This window comes from Salmo salar, chromosome 17 (assembly GCF_965601325.2).
Source record: "Salmo salar chromosome 17, fSalSal1, whole genome shotgun sequence".
NCBI classification, from domain to species: Eukaryota; Metazoa; Chordata; class Actinopteri; order Salmoniformes; family Salmonidae; genus Salmo; species Salmo salar.
This window is the reverse complement of record NC_138307.1, coordinates 26,370,001-26,385,730: the sequence shown is the minus strand read 5'-3', so window position 1 is coordinate 26,385,730 and position 15,730 is coordinate 26,370,001. Positions and strand designations below refer to the sequence as shown.

Genomic DNA, 15,730 nt, shown 5'->3' with positions numbered 1-15,730 from the left:
ATGATGTTACTGTAGCTTGACTACTAGTTAGTTAGTGGTGAGGATGTTACTGAAGCTTGACTACTAGTTAGTCTAGTGGTGAGGATGTTACTGTAGCTTGACTACTAGTTAGTTAGTGGTGAGGATGTTACTGTAGCTTGACTACTAGTTAGTTAGTGGTGAGGATGTTACTGTAGCTTGACTACTACTTAGTTAGTGGTGAGGATGTTACTGTAGCTTGACTACTAGTTAGTCTAGTGGTGAGGATGTTACTGTAGCTTGACTACTAGTTAGTTAGTGGTGAGGATGTTACTGTAGCTTGACTACTAGTTAGTTAGTGGTGAGGATGTTACTGTAGCTTGACTACTAGTTAGTTAGTGGTGAGGATGTTACTGTAGCTTGACTACTAGTTAGTTAGTGGTGAGGATGTTACTGTAGCTTGACTACTAGTTAGTCTAGTGGTGAGGATGTTACTGTAGCTTGACTACTAGTTAGTTAGTGGTGAGGATGTTACTGTAGCTTGACTACTAGTTAGTGGTGAGGATGTTACTGTAGCTTGACTACTAGTTAGTTAGTGGTGAGGATGGTACTGTAGCTTGACTACTAGTTAGTCTAGTGGTGAGGATGTTACTGTAACTTGTCTAGTTACTCTAGTGGTGAGGATGTTACTGTAGCTTGACTACTAGTTAGTTAGTGGTGAGGATGTTACTGTAGCTTGTCTAGATAGTTAGTCTAGTGGTGATGATGATACTGTAGCTTGTCTAGTTAGTTAGTTAGTCTAGTGGTGATGTTACTGTAGCATGACTACTAGTTAGTCTAGTGGTGAGGATGTTACTGTAGCTTGTCTAGTTAGTTAGTTAGTCTCGTGGTGATGATGTTACTGTAGCTAGTCTAGTTAGTGAATTAGTCTAGTGGTGTTGTTACTGTATCTTGTCTACTGGTTAGTGTAGTGGTGATGATGTTACTGTAGCTTGACTACTAGTTAGTCTTGTGGTGAGGATGTTACTGTAGCTTGTCTAGTTACTCTAGTGGTGAGGATGTTACTGTAGCTTGACTACTAGTTAGTTAGTGGTGAGGATGTTACTGTAGCTTGTCTAGTTACACTAGTGGTGAGGATGTTACTGTAGCTTGTCTAGTTAGTCTAGTGGTGAGGATGTTACTGTAGCTTGACTACTAGTTAGTCTAGTGGTGATGATGATACTGTAGCTTGTCTAGTTAGTTAGTTAGTCTAGTGGTGATGTTACTGTAGCTTGACTACTAGTTAGTCTAGTGGTGAGGATGTTACTGTAGCTTGTCTAGTTAGTTAGTCTAGTGGTGATGATGATACTGTAGCTTGTCTAGTTAGTTAGTTAGTCTCGTGGTGATGATGTTACTGTAGCTTGTCTACTAGTTAGTTAGTCTAGTGGTGATGATGTTACTGTAGCTTGACTACTAGTTAGTCTAGTGGTGAGGATGTTACTGTAGCTTGTCTAGTTAGTTAGTCTAGTGGTGATGATGTTACTGTAGCTTGACTACTAGTTAGTTAGTGGTGAGGATGTTACTGTAGCTTGTCAAGTTAGTCTAGTGGTGAGGATGCTACTGTAGCTTGACTACTAGTTAGTTAGTGGTGAGGATGTTACTGTAGCTTGTCTAGTTAGTCTAGTGGTGAGGATGTTACTGTAGCTTGTCTAGTTAGTTAGTCTAGTGGTGATGATGATACTGTAGCTTGACTACTAGTTAGTCTAGTGGTGATGATGTTACTGTAGCTTGACTACTAGTTAGTTAGTGGTGAGGATGTTACTGTAGCTTGACTACTAGTTAGTCTAGTGGTGAGGATGTTACTGTAGCTTGTCTAGTTAGTTAGTCTAGTGGTGATGATGTTACTGTAGCTTGTCTAGTTAGTTAGTTAGTCTCGTGGTGATGATGTTACTGTAGCTTGTCTAGTTAGTTAGTTAGTCTAGTGGTGATGTTACTGTATCTTGTCTACTAGTTAGTTAGTCTAGTGGTGATGATGTTACTGTAGCTTGACTACTAGTTAGTCTAGTGGTGAGGATGTTACTGTAGCTTGTCTACTAGTTAGTTAGTCTAGTGGTGAGGATGTTACTGTAGCTTGTCTACTAGTTAGTCTAGTGGTGATGATGTTACTGTAGCTTGACTACTAGTTAGTCTAGTGGTGAGGATGTTACTGTAGCTTGTCTACTAGTTAGTTAGTCTAGTGGTGAGGATGTTACTGTAGCTTGACTACTAGTTAGTTAGTCTACCCACGTGAGTGGGTTGAGTCACTGACGTGGTCTTCCTGTCTGGGTTGGTGCCCCCCCTTGGGCTGTGCCATGGCGGAGATCTTTGTGGGCTATACACGGCCTTGTACCGGGATGGTATGTTGGTGGTTGGAGATATCCCTCCAGTGGTGTGGAGGCTGTGCTTTGGCAAAGTAGGTGGGGTTATATCCTACCTGTTTGGCCCTGTCCGGGGTTTCATCGGATGGGGCCACAGTGTCTCCTGACCCCTCCTGTCTCAGCCTCCAGTATTTATGCTGCAGTAGTTTATGTGTTGGGGGGCTAGGGTCAGTCTGTCACATCTGGAGTATTTATCTTGTCTTTTTTGGTGTCCTGTGTGAATTTAAATATGCTCTCTCTAATTCTCTCTTTCTTTCTTTCTCTCTCTCGGAGGACCTGAGCCCTAGGACCATGCCTCAGGACTACCTGGCTTGATGACTCCTTGCTGTCCCCAGTTCAACTGGCCGTGCTGCTGCTCCAGTTCCAACTGTTCTGCCTGCAGCTATGGAACCCTGACCTGTTCACCGGACGTGCCACCTGCCCCAGACCTGCTGGAACCCTGACCTATTCACCGGACGTGCTACCTGTCCCAGACCTGCTGTTTTCAACTCTCTAGAGACAGCAGGAGCGGTAGAGATACTCTCAAAGATCGGCTATGAAAAAGCCAACTGACACTTACTCTTGAGTTACTGACTTGTGGCACCCTCGACAACTACTATGATTATTATTATTTGACCATGCTGGTCATTTATGAACATTTGGACATCTAGGCCATGTGCTGTTATAATCTCCACCCGGCACAGCCAGAAGAGGACTGGCCACCCCTCATAGCCTGGTTCCTCTCTAGGTTTCTTCCTAGGTTTTGGCCTTTCTAGGGAGTTTTTCCTAGCCACCGTGCTTCTACACCTGCATTGCTTGCTGTTTGGGGTTTTAGGCTGGGTTTCTGTACAGCACTTTGAGATATCAGCTGATGTAAGAAGGGCTATATAAATACATTTGATTTGATTTGATTAGTTAGTAAGTCTAGTGGTGAGGATGTTACTGTAGCTTGACTACTAGTTAGTCTAGTGGTGAGGATGTTACTGTAGCTTGACTACTAGTTAGTTAGTCTAGTGGCGAGGATGTTACTGTAGCTTGACAACTAGTTAGTTAGTCTAGTGGTGAGGATGTTACTGTAGCTTGACTACTAGTTAGTCTAGTGGTGAGGATGCTACTGTAGCTTGACTACTAGTTAGTCTAGTGGTGAGGATGTTACTGTAGCTTGTCTAGTTAGTTAGTTAGTCTAGTGGTGATGATGTTACTGTAGCTTGACTACTAGTTAGTCTAGTGGTGATGATGTTACTGTAGCTTGACTACTAGTTAGTCCAGTGGTGATGATGTTACTATAGCTTGTCTACTTAGTTAGTCTAGTGGTGATGATGTTACTGTAGCTTGTCTACTAGTTAGTCTAGCGGTGATGATGTTACTGTAGCTTGTCTACTAGTTAGTCTAGCGGTGAGGATGTTACTGTAGCTTGCCTACTAGTTAGTTAGTCTAGTGGTGAGGATGTTACTGTAGCTTGACTACTAGTTAGTCTAGTGGTGAGGATGCTACTGTAGCTTGACTACTAGTTAGTCTAGTGGTGAGGATGTTACTGTAGCTTGTCTAGTTAGTTAGTTAGTCTAGTGGTGATGATGTTACTGTAGCTTGACTACTAGTTAGTCTAGTGGTGATGATGTTACTGTAGCTTGTCTAGTTAGTTAGTCTAGTGGTGATGATGCTACTGTAGCTTGACTACTAGTTAGTTTAGTGGTGATGATGTTACTGTAGCTTGTCTAGTTAGTTAGTCTAGTGGTGATGATGCTACTGTAGCTTGTCTAGTTAGTTAGTTAGTCTAGTGGTGATGGTGTTACTGTAGCTTGTCTTCTAGTTAGTTAGTTAGTCTAGTGGTGATGATGTTACTGTAGCGTGTCTACTTAGTTAACAACCCCATGAGGAGGGTTGGCCCCCCTGGTCTCCTAGTTAAACAGCTCACACCTGGCGTCTCCCCATGAGGAGGGTCGGCCCCCCCTGGTCTAGTTTGTCTTCATCTGTTGACCATGTCCTTCCTGTCCTGAGTTAGTAAACCCAGTGTGACCCCAATAGATTCCCATTATTTCTAATACGAACCTGAGTCTGTCCAGGTACAGCTTGTTGACTTTGTCCCAGTTAGTGTTGAGCAGCAGAGCTGTCTCCTGGACCCTGGTGCTCTCTGCTTGAGTAGCGATGGCCACCACCTCCTCTCTCGTGGCTAGAGCGCCCTCTACAGGGGGGCGGAGGTTCTTCAGATTCACCTTCACCTCCTGAGACACAGGGACGTAGGCAGACAGACACACATACATGTTAACCACACACACACACGTACATATACACAGTTGAAACCAACAATATGAAACACACACACACTGACCTGAAGGCACTGTCCCTGCTGGGGTAGGTTGTAGAAGACGGCCTGCCAGTACTCAGGAGAGTTCAGTTGGAAGTCTGTCTCAGAGACGGAACGCAGCAGGGTCTGCAGCTCTCCCAGGTACTCCTACAGACACACACACACACACACACACACACACACACACACACACACACACACACACACACGCTCAATTATAACTAAACAATAACCCCAAACTCATTCTTAACGACACAAACTATACAATATTAAACAACAGTAAACACAAAGCTATCTATTACTGATAGATCCTCATCAGACCCCCTACTGGGGTCAGGAGTTGTTATGGCCCTACCACTATATACTTTAGATACCTTCACAGAGGGGGTAGGCTACCTACCACTACATACGGCGTATACCTTCACAGAGGGGGTAGGCTACCTACCACTATATACTGTAGATACCTTCACAGAGGGGGTAGGCTACCCACCACTACATACTGTAGATACCTTCACAGAGGGGGTAGGCTACGTACCATTATATACTGTAGATGCCTTCACAGAGGGGGTAGGCTACCTACCACTACATACTGTAGATACCTTCACAGAGGGGGTAGAATACCTACCACTACATACTGTAGATACCTTCACAGAGGGGGTAGGCTACCTACCACTACATACTGTAGATACCTTCACAGAGGGGGTAGGCTACCTACCACTACATACTGTAGATACCTTCACAGAGGGGGTAGGCTACCTACCACTACATACTGTAGATACCTTCACAGAGGGGGTAGAATACCTACCACTACATACTGTAGATACCTTCACAGAGGGGGTAGGCTACCTACCACTACATACTGTAGATACCTTCACAGAGGGGGTAGGCTACCTACCACTACATACTGTAGATACCTTCACAGAGGGGGTAGGCTACCTACCACTACATACTGTAGATACCTTCACAGAGGGTTCAGTGTTTGTTGTTATTCCTGTGCTGTGTTCTAGTACATCATCTCTCTAATCCCTCACTATCTCTTTACATTCTATCTCTTTAAAAAAATAAATATATATTTCATTCAGTTTTTACACTCATTCCTGGACATTAACATAAGACGTAGTAACTCAACTCTCTCTCCTGTCCTTAAGTGTTCTTCTTAATTACTTCCATGACTCATATGAGACACTTTATCTGGGAATATCACATTCTTACACGGCACCTTAATGTTGTTAACGATTTTTCATCCGTTGGAAACTTCCACTTCCACGGCACCTGTATAAAACTTGTATATTGAAATTCACAACCTTGTCCCGATATTGATTCAGCTGTCTTGTTGTAAAAATAGAAATGGATAAACATGCAGATGTCAGAGTGAGAGTACTGAACCTTTAAATGTGAGTAAATACTGAAGAAAAGGTTGAATTAGAGAGAAAGAGAGGAGGATAGACAACCTAATATAATGTGAACGTCGGTGATAGAAACCTGAGTAAATACTGAAGAACAGGAAGGAAGGGGATTGAGGACACTGGTGTGGGTAAAGTTCATTTAGAGTCTGACAGACAAAGCAGAAGAGGGTTTAATGAGCCAGTCAGTAGTGTTTAATCCATCCTTTCATAAACACAGTTCCTTACTCAGTCTAGCTCACTGGCTTATGCCTGATTCACACGTGGATTTGTCATATGCACAGAACACAGCGGGGTGGAAAAGGTACAGTTAAATGCTTGATTGTGTCCCTGTGGTTGTGCGTTTGCTGTATGTACATATTGTGTGTATTGCTCTTAATTGTATCCCAATGGAAGTCATCCAACAACCCCATCATGCACATAACAGCATTCCCCAGAACTTCACAACAGCACTTCAACTCACCTTTAGCCCAAATACAACAACATCAAGATATAACCATCTCACCTCTTATGTCGGCTGTTTCTTAATGACCAGAAATGGATCACGTTGTGATTTGACAGGCACAAAGACGTGCGTTGTGTGTTAAGGGTATGTTAAAGTTAGCCTGGTTCCAACCAGTCAGCTACACAGAACCAACAGATCTGGAACTAGGCTATGGCAGAGTAGGTTCAGTCATGAGGACAGAGACAGTAGTCATTCATAGGTCTATACCGTGTAAATACAGTGGCATTTCACAGTTAAATACCTGCTCATTTGTATGTGTATTTATTATGGATCCCCATTAGCTGCAGCTGCTCTTCCTGGGGTCCAGGAAGTGTCGGGGCCATTGACGTACCGGGACAGAAACAGCCACAGTGTGTTCACTGTTGATACTGAATGCCTTGCCAAATATGACTTTGCACAGACGGACGTAGACTACATGTGGGTTTGTCTTGTTTTGTGGTCTACTGATGCTTGTGACGGATGTTTTAAAAGCAGTCAAATGTCCCTATGATCCAACACACATGACTAAACACACTCCTTCACACCAATCCAATGTTTCATTCATCAGCCCTGACACACAGGCAGCTGTTCATGTGTGGGGAGCCCTGTGTGAAGAGTTGAGTATGGCGCTTATTTATTGGGTGACTGGATACATACATGGGGGTCATTGATTGGTTGTGACTCCAGACAGGGGTCAGGTGACTGTGATTGACAGGACATGTGGTGGTGATGTGAGGCAGGAAACCAGAAACAGAACACAACAGAACAGCAAATCAGAGGCCAGGTGTGTAACATGCTGCTTCTTCACACACTGAGGGAAGGATGGAGGGATGAACACCTGGATGATGCAACTGAGGAGGAAAACTAGAAAACCCCCATTCAGTAATACTGTCTGAAGGCTACATGTAAACATCCCCTCAGTAATACTGTCTGAAGGCTACATGTAATCATCCCCTCAGTAATACTGTCTGAAGGCTACATGTAATCATCCCCTCAGTAATACTGTCTGAAGGCTACATGTAATCATCCCCTCAGTAATACTGTCTGAAGGCTACATGTAATCATCCCCTCAGTAATACTGTCTGAAGGCTACATGTAAACATCCCCTCAGTAATACTGTCTGAAGGCTACATGTAAACATCCCCTCAGTAATACTGTCTGAAGGCTACATGTCATCATCCCCTCAGTAATACTGTCTGAAGGCTACATGTAAACATCCCCTCAGTAATACTGTCTGAAGGCTACATGTAATCATCCCCTCAGTAATACTGTCTGAAGGCTACATGTCATCATCCCCTCAGTAATACTGTCTGAAGGCTACATGTCATCATCCCCTCAGTAATACTGTCTGAAGGCTACATGTAAACATCCCCTCAGTAATACTGTCTGAAGGCTACATGTCATCATCCCCTCAGTAATACTGTCTGAAGGCTACATGTAATCATCCCCTCAGTAATACTGTCTGAAGGCTACATGTCATCATCCCCTCAGTAATACTGTCTGAAGGCTACATGTAATCATCCCCTCAGTAATACTGTCTGAAGGCTAAATGTTATCATCCCCTCAGTAATACTGTCTGAAGGCTACATGTAAACATCCCCTCAGTAATACTGTCTGAAGGCTAAATGTAATCATCCCCTCAGTAATACTGTCTGAAGGCTACATGTAAACATCCCCTCAGTAATACTGTCTGAAGGCTACATGTAAACATCCCCTCAGTAATACTGTCTGAAGGCTACATGTAAACATCCCCTCAGTAATACTGTCTGAAGGCTACATGTAATCATCCCCTCAGTAATACTGTCTGAAGGCTACATGTAATCATCCCCTCAGTAATACTGTCTGAAGGCTACATGTCATCATCCCCTCAGTAATACTGTCTGAAGGCTACATGTAATCATCCCCTCAGTAATACTGTCTGAAGGCTACATGTCATCATCCCCTCAGTAATACTGTCTGAAGGCTACATGTCATCATCCCCTCAGTAATACTGTCTGAAGGCTACATGTAAACATCCCCCTCAGTAATACTGTCTGAAGGCTACATGTAATCATCCCCTCAGTAATACTGTCTGAAGGCTACATGTCATCATCCCCTCAGTAATACTGTCTGAAGGCTACATGTAAACCTCCCCTCAGTAATACTGTCTGAAGGCTACATGTAATCATCCCCTCAGTAATACTGTCTGAAGGCTACATGTAATCATCCCCTCAGTAATACTGTCTGAAGGCTACATGTAAACATCCCCTCAGTAATACTGTCTGAAGGCTACATGTAATCATCCCCTCAGTAATACTGTCTGAAGGCTACATGTCATCATCCCCTCAGTAATACTGTCTGAAGGCTACATGTAAACATCCCCTCAGTAATACTGTCTGAAGGCTACATGTAATCATCCCCTCAGTAATACTGTCTGAAGGCTACATGTAATCATCCCCTCAGTAATACTGTCTGAAGGCTACATGTAATCATCCCCTCAGTAATACTGTCTGAAGGCTACATGTAATCATCCCCTCAGTAATACTGTCTGAAGGCTACATGTCATCATCCCCTCAGTAATACTGTCTGAAGGCTACATGTCATCATCCCCTCAGTAATACTGTCTGAAGGCTACATGTCATCATCCCCTCAGTAATACTGTCTGAAGGCTACATGTCATCATCCCCTCAGTAATACTGTCTGAAGGCTACATGTAATCATCCCCTCAGTAATACTGTCTGAAGGCTACATGTCATCATTCCCTCAGTAATACTGTCTGAAGGCTACATGTCATCATCCCCTCAGTAATACTGTCTGAAGGCTACATGTCATCATCCACTCAGTAATACTGTCTGAAGGCTACATGTCATCATCCCCTCATTAATACTGTCTGAAGGCTACATGTCATCATCCCCTCAGTAATACTGTCTGAAGGCTACATGTCATCATCCCCTCAGTAATACTGTCTGAAGGCTACATGTAAACATCCCCTCAGTAATACTGTCTGAAGGCTACATGTCATCATCCCTCAGTAATATACCTGCTGTCTGACTGGACTAGAATATACCTGCTGTCTGACTGGACTAGAATATACCTGCTCTCTGACTGGACTAGAATATACCTGCTGTCTGACTGGACTAGAATATACCTGCTCTCTGACTGGACTAGAATATACCTGCTGTCTGACTGGACTAGAATAGACCTGCTGTCTGACTGGACTAGAATATACCTGCTGTCTGACTGGACTAGAATATACCTGCTGTCTGACTGGACTAGAATATACCTGCTATCTGACTGGACTAGAATATACCTGCTATCTGACTGGACTAGAATATACCTGCTGTCTGACTGGACTAGAATATACCTGCTGTCTGACTGGACTAGAATATACCTGCTGTCTGACTGGACTAGAATATACCTGCTCTCTGACTGGACTAGAATAGACCTGCTGTCTGACTGGACTAGAATATACCTGCTATCTGACTGGACTAGAATATACCTGCTCTCTGACTGGACTAGAATATACCTGCTGTCTGACTGGACTAGAATATACCTGCTGTCTGACTGGACTAGAATAGACCTGCTGTCTGACTGGACTAGAATATACCTGCTATCTGACTGGACTAGAATATACCTGCTATCTGACTGGACTAGAATATACCTGCTCTCTGACTGGACTAGAATATACCTTCTCTCTGACTGGACTAGAATATACCTGCTGTCTGACTGGACTAGAATATACCTGCTCTCTGACTGGACTAGAATAGACAGGTCAACTACATCATATCAACGTCTGGCATCACACTCATTCAGGAGCCCTTTATTTCATGTTTGATATTTATATTCACTGATTGATATTACTCGATTGATATTTGTCTTTCCTATTTGATGAATGGATTAGTGGCTTCACTGACAGCTCAATCCCACGGTTAACCTACTGGTTAGAGGCAGCAGGTTATAGTTAGTAGCTGGTTCCTACTAGCTAGCGGGCAGGGGTAAGTTGGCACCAGGGAATGCTGTCAATTCCAGTCAATTGAGAAAGTAAACCAAATTCTAATTCCAAATGTTCCTCATTGAAAAGCATTGAAGAGAATTGGAATTTCAGTGTACTTCCTGAATTCAACAGGATTTAAATGGAATTGAACCCAACCCTGGTTGACACGGGACAAGTTGGCACGGGGCAGATTGGCACGGGGAGGGGAAACTCACACTTTGTCGGCGGTAGGGGGTGAATTTAGCCTCCACCTCCTGCCAGCGTGTGTTGAGCTGGAGGAGGCGGGGCTGCACCAGCGAGGTCGCCCCTGCGTCTGACAGCTCTTTGGCCAATCCCTGCACCTCTTTCAGATCCTCACTCTTCTCATCGAACTCTGAGCCAATCTCCTAGTGGACGGGACAAAACCAGCCAGAGTCACACCCAGGGGGAAAACCAGTCACACACACACACACACACACACACACACACACACACCACACACACACACACACACACACACACACACACACACCACACACACACACACCACACACCACACCCCCCCCCCCCCCCCCTCACACACACACACACACACACACACACCTTGGAGAAAACCCAGTTAGCAGACCAGCCTACATGGGAGAAACCAATCAGCAACCAGACACACAGGGGAGAGATCTCACTCACACACATAAGGAGGACACAAACTCTTCCACACAGGGCAGTGATCATTCAGGATCATTCAGGATCATTCTCCCCAGAAAGAGGAGAAACAATCTACTCTTTCCAGTTAGATCAGGGAAATGAAGAGAGAGAAGATTCACAATAAGAGGCCCGTTTTATTAGATCAGGGAAATTAAGAGAGAGAAGATTCACAATAAAAGTCTGTCTGGCTTCTTCTGGTATAGACTTTAATAAATGTGGAAAACCCCTCCCTTAGAGGGCAGGGCAGAAAAGAAGCGGTGAAATGAGCGGACAGGCAGAAAGACAGACTGGAAGACAGAGAGACAGAAAGACAGACTGGAAGACAGAGAGACAGAAAGACAGACTGGAAGACAAAGAGACAGACAGACAGACATTGGAAGACAGACAGACATATCTAGTGCTGGTAGTTTCAGGTACAGGTGAGAATGACAGGTGACTCTCAAGAGGAGTTCAGTTTAGCGGAATGTCATTTTGATCACCTGAAACAAAGACACACACACACACACTGTCAGATTACACTGAGAGAAATACATATTTAAACAGAGAGGAGAAGGGAGACAGAAAGAGAGGAGAAGAGAGACAGAAAGAGAGGAGAAGAGAGACAGAAAGAGAGGAGAAAAGAGAGAACGAGAGAAGGGAGAAAGAAAGAGAGGAGAAGAGAGAGACAGAAAGTGAGGAGAAGGGAGACAGAAAGAGAGGAGAAGAGAGAGACAGAAAGAGAGGAGAAGAGAGAGACAGAAAGTGAGGAGAAGGGAGACAGAAAGAGAGGAGAAGGGAGACAGAAAGAGAGGAGAAGGGAGACAGAAAGAGAGGAGAAGGGAGACAGAAAGAGAGGAGAAGAGAGAGACAGAAAGAGAGGAGAAGGGAGACAGAAAGAGAGGAGAAGGGAGACAGAAAGAGAGGAGAAGGGAGACAGAAAGAGAGGAGAAGGGAGACAGAAAGAGAGGAGAAGGGAGACAGAAAGAGAGGAGAAGAGAGAGACAGAAAGAGAGGAGAAGAGAGAGACAGAAAGAGAGGAGAAGAGAGAGACAGAAAGAGAGGAGAAGGGAGACAGAAAGAGAGGAGAAGAGAGAGACAGAAAGAGAGGAGAAGGGAGACAGAAAGAGAGGAGAAGGGAGACAGAAAGAGAGGAGAAGAGAGAGACAGAAAGAGAGGAGAAGAGAGAGAAAGAGAGGAGACGGGAGACAGAAAGAGAGAAGAGAGACAGAACGAGAGGAGAAAAGAGACAGAAAGAGAGAAGAGAGACATAAAGAGAGGAGAAAAAAGAGAGAAAGAGAGAAGAGAGACAGAAAGAGAGGAGAAGAGAGAGAGACAGAAAGAGAGGAGAAGAGAAACACAGAAAGAGAGGAGAAGAGAGAGACAGACAGTTAGATCAGAGTGAGATATAAAGGGAGAGACAGATATAGAGACAGGAAGAGACAGGAAGAGACAGGGTTTCACCTTAACCCTCTGTTCCTGTGCTGGATCAGGTAGTTCAGCCACGCTCCTCTCAATGTCGTCCAGCCACTGGAGAAGGTCATCAGTCTTCCTACGGTACTGGTACCACTGGGGGGCTATCGCCAGGGCCTTCCTCCTCCTCACACCACGCAGGTCCTACACACACACACACACACCACCAGGTGAACTAATGATAGAATGGTACAAAATGATATTTTTCTCAATGTTGTCATTATTCCAAGACTGTATACTGCACCATGACAGTGTTGTATTTAGTGTTGAGCTGATTGTGTTTGATTCTGATCTGTTCTTTCTTGTCCAGGTCTGGAACTCTCCTCTGTAGCTTCTGTCCTTTCAGCAGCAGCTCCTTCACTGCCCCCTCCTCACAGTTCTACAACAGAGACAAGAGCCAGAGAGAGAGAGAGATGGGGGGAGAGAGATCAGGGGGAGAGAGAGAGAGGGAGAGAGAGATGGGGGAGAGAGAAGGGGGGAGAGAGAAGAAACAGAGCGAGAGAGATGGGGAGAGAAGGGGGAGAGAGAGAGATCGGGGAGAGAGAGAGTGGAAGAGAATGTGTGTGAGAGAGTGTGTGAGAGAGAAAGCGAGAGAGCGAGATGGGGGAGAGAGAGAGTGTGTGTGTGAGAGAGAGATGGGGAGAGAGAGAGATGTGGGAGAGAGAGAGAGATGGGGAGAGAGAGAGTGTGTGGGAGAGAGATGGGGAGAGTGAGAGATGGTGGAGAGAGAGTGAGATGGGGGAGAGAGAGGGTGAGAGAGAGAAAGAGAGATGGGGAGAGAGAGATAGAGGAGGGGAGAGAGAGAGAAAGAGCGAAAGAGAGAGAGAGAGAGAGAGAGGAGAAGAGAGATATGTAGACGTTACTTGAATGAAAGAACAGAAATAGAATAGAATATAACAGAATATAACAGAATAGAACAGAACAGAATAGAATAGAATATAACAGAATAGAACAGAATAGAACAGAATAGAATAGAACAGAATAGAACAGAACAGAATAGAACATAATAGAATATAACAGAATATAACAGAACAGAATAGAACATAATCGAATATAACAGAATATAACAGAATAGAACAGAATAGAACAGAATAGAATATAACAGAATAGAACAGAACAGAATATAACAGAATAGAACAGAACAGAATAGAACAGAATAGAACAGAACATAATAGAATAGAACATAATAGAACAGAACAGAATAGAACAGAATAGAACAGAATAGAATATAACAGAATAGAACAGAATAGAACAGAATAGAATAGAACAGAATAGAACAGAACAGAATATAACAGAATAGAACAGAATAGAATAGAACAGAATAGAACAGAACATAATAGAATAGAACATAATAGAACAGAACAGAATAGAACAGAATAGAATATAACAGAATATAACAGAATAGAACAGAATAGAACAGAATAGAATATAACAGAATAGAACAGAATAGAACATAATAGAATAGAACAGAATAGAACAGAACATAATAGAATATAACATAATAGAATATAACAGAATAGAACATAATAGAATAGAACAGAATAGAACAGAACATAATAGAACAGAACATAATAGAATATAACAGAATAGAATAGAACATAATAGAATAGAACATAATAGAATAACAGAATAGAATAGAACAGAATAGAACATAATAGAATATAACAGAATAGAATATAACATAATAGAATAGAACAGAATAGAATAGAACAGAATAGAATAGAACAGAATAGAATAGAACAGAATAGAATATAACAGAATAGAACAGAACATAATAGAATAGAACATAATAGAACAGAACAGAATAGAACAGAATAGAACATAATAGAATATAACAGAATAGAACGGAATAGAACAGAATAGAACAGAATAGAACAGAACAGAATAGAACATAATAGAATAACAGAATAGAACAGAACATAATAGAATAGAACATAATAGAATAGAACAGAATAGAACAGAACAGAATAGAACATAATAGAATATAACACAATAGAATATAACAGAATATAACAGAATAGAACAGAATAGAACATAATAGAATATAACAGAATAGAACAGAATAGAACATAATAGAATATAACAGAATAGAACAGAATAGAACATAATAGAATATAACAGAATAGAACAGAACATAATAGAATAGAACATAATAGAATATAACAGAATAGAACATAATAGAATATAACAGAATAGAACAGAACATAATAGAATAGAACATAATAGAATATAACAGAATAGAATATAACAGAATAGAATAGAACATAATAGAATAGAACATAATAGAATAACAGAATAGAATAACAGAATAGAATAGAACAGAATATAACATAATAGAATATAACAGAATAGAATATAACATAATAGAATATAACACAATAGAATAGAACAGAATAGAATATAACAGAATAGAACAGAACAGAATAGAACAGAACAGAATAGAACAGAATAGAATATAACAGAATAGAACAGAACAGAATAGAACAGAACAGAATAGAACAGAACAGAATATAACAGAATAGAATATAACAGAATAGAACAGAATAGAACAGAATAGAATATAACAGAATAACAGAATAGAACAGAATATAACAGAATAAAACAGAATAGAACAGAATAGAACAAAATAGAACAGAATAGAATAGAACAGAATAGAATAGACCAGAATAGAACAGAACAGAATAGAATAGAACAGAATAGACTAGAACAGAACAGAATATAACAGAATAGAATATAACAGAATATAACAGAATAGAACAGAACAGAATAGAACATAACAGAATAGAATATAACAGAATAGAACATAACAGAATAGAATATAACAGAATATAACAGAATAGAATAGAACAGAATAGAACAGAATAGAATATAACAGAATAGAATATAACAGAATAGAATAGAATATAACAGAATAGAATATAACAGAATAGAATAGAACAGAATAGAACAGAATAGAACAGAATATAACAGAATAGAATATAACAGAATAGAATATAACAGAATAGAATATAACAGAATAGAATAGAATAGAACAGAATAGAACAGAATAGAACAGAACAGAATATAACAGAATAGAACATAACAGAATAGAATAGAACA

At 41.8% G+C, this 15,730-nt stretch overlaps 1 protein-coding gene across 9 annotated transcripts in view; it reads right to left on the bottom strand.

The window, feature by feature from the left end:
• LOC106592409 (dystrophin) overlaps positions 1–15,730 on the bottom strand; it is a 429,474-nt gene that overhangs the window by 94,968 nt on the left and 318,776 nt on the right. For all 9 annotated transcript variants that reach the window (XM_082963707.1, XM_082963700.1, XM_082963702.1 and 6 more), the window contains 5 exons: positions 12,876–13,010; positions 12,623–12,775; positions 10,714–10,884; positions 4,663–4,785; positions 4,383–4,555 (listed from right to left, as the gene is read on the bottom strand). In XM_082963707.1, the coding sequence (XP_082819833.1) occupies positions 4,383–4,555; positions 4,663–4,785; positions 10,714–10,884; positions 12,623–12,775; positions 12,876–13,010 (755 nt within the window). The remainder of the gene's footprint in view (positions 1–4,382; positions 4,556–4,662; positions 4,786–10,713; positions 10,885–12,622; positions 12,776–12,875; positions 13,011–15,730) is intronic.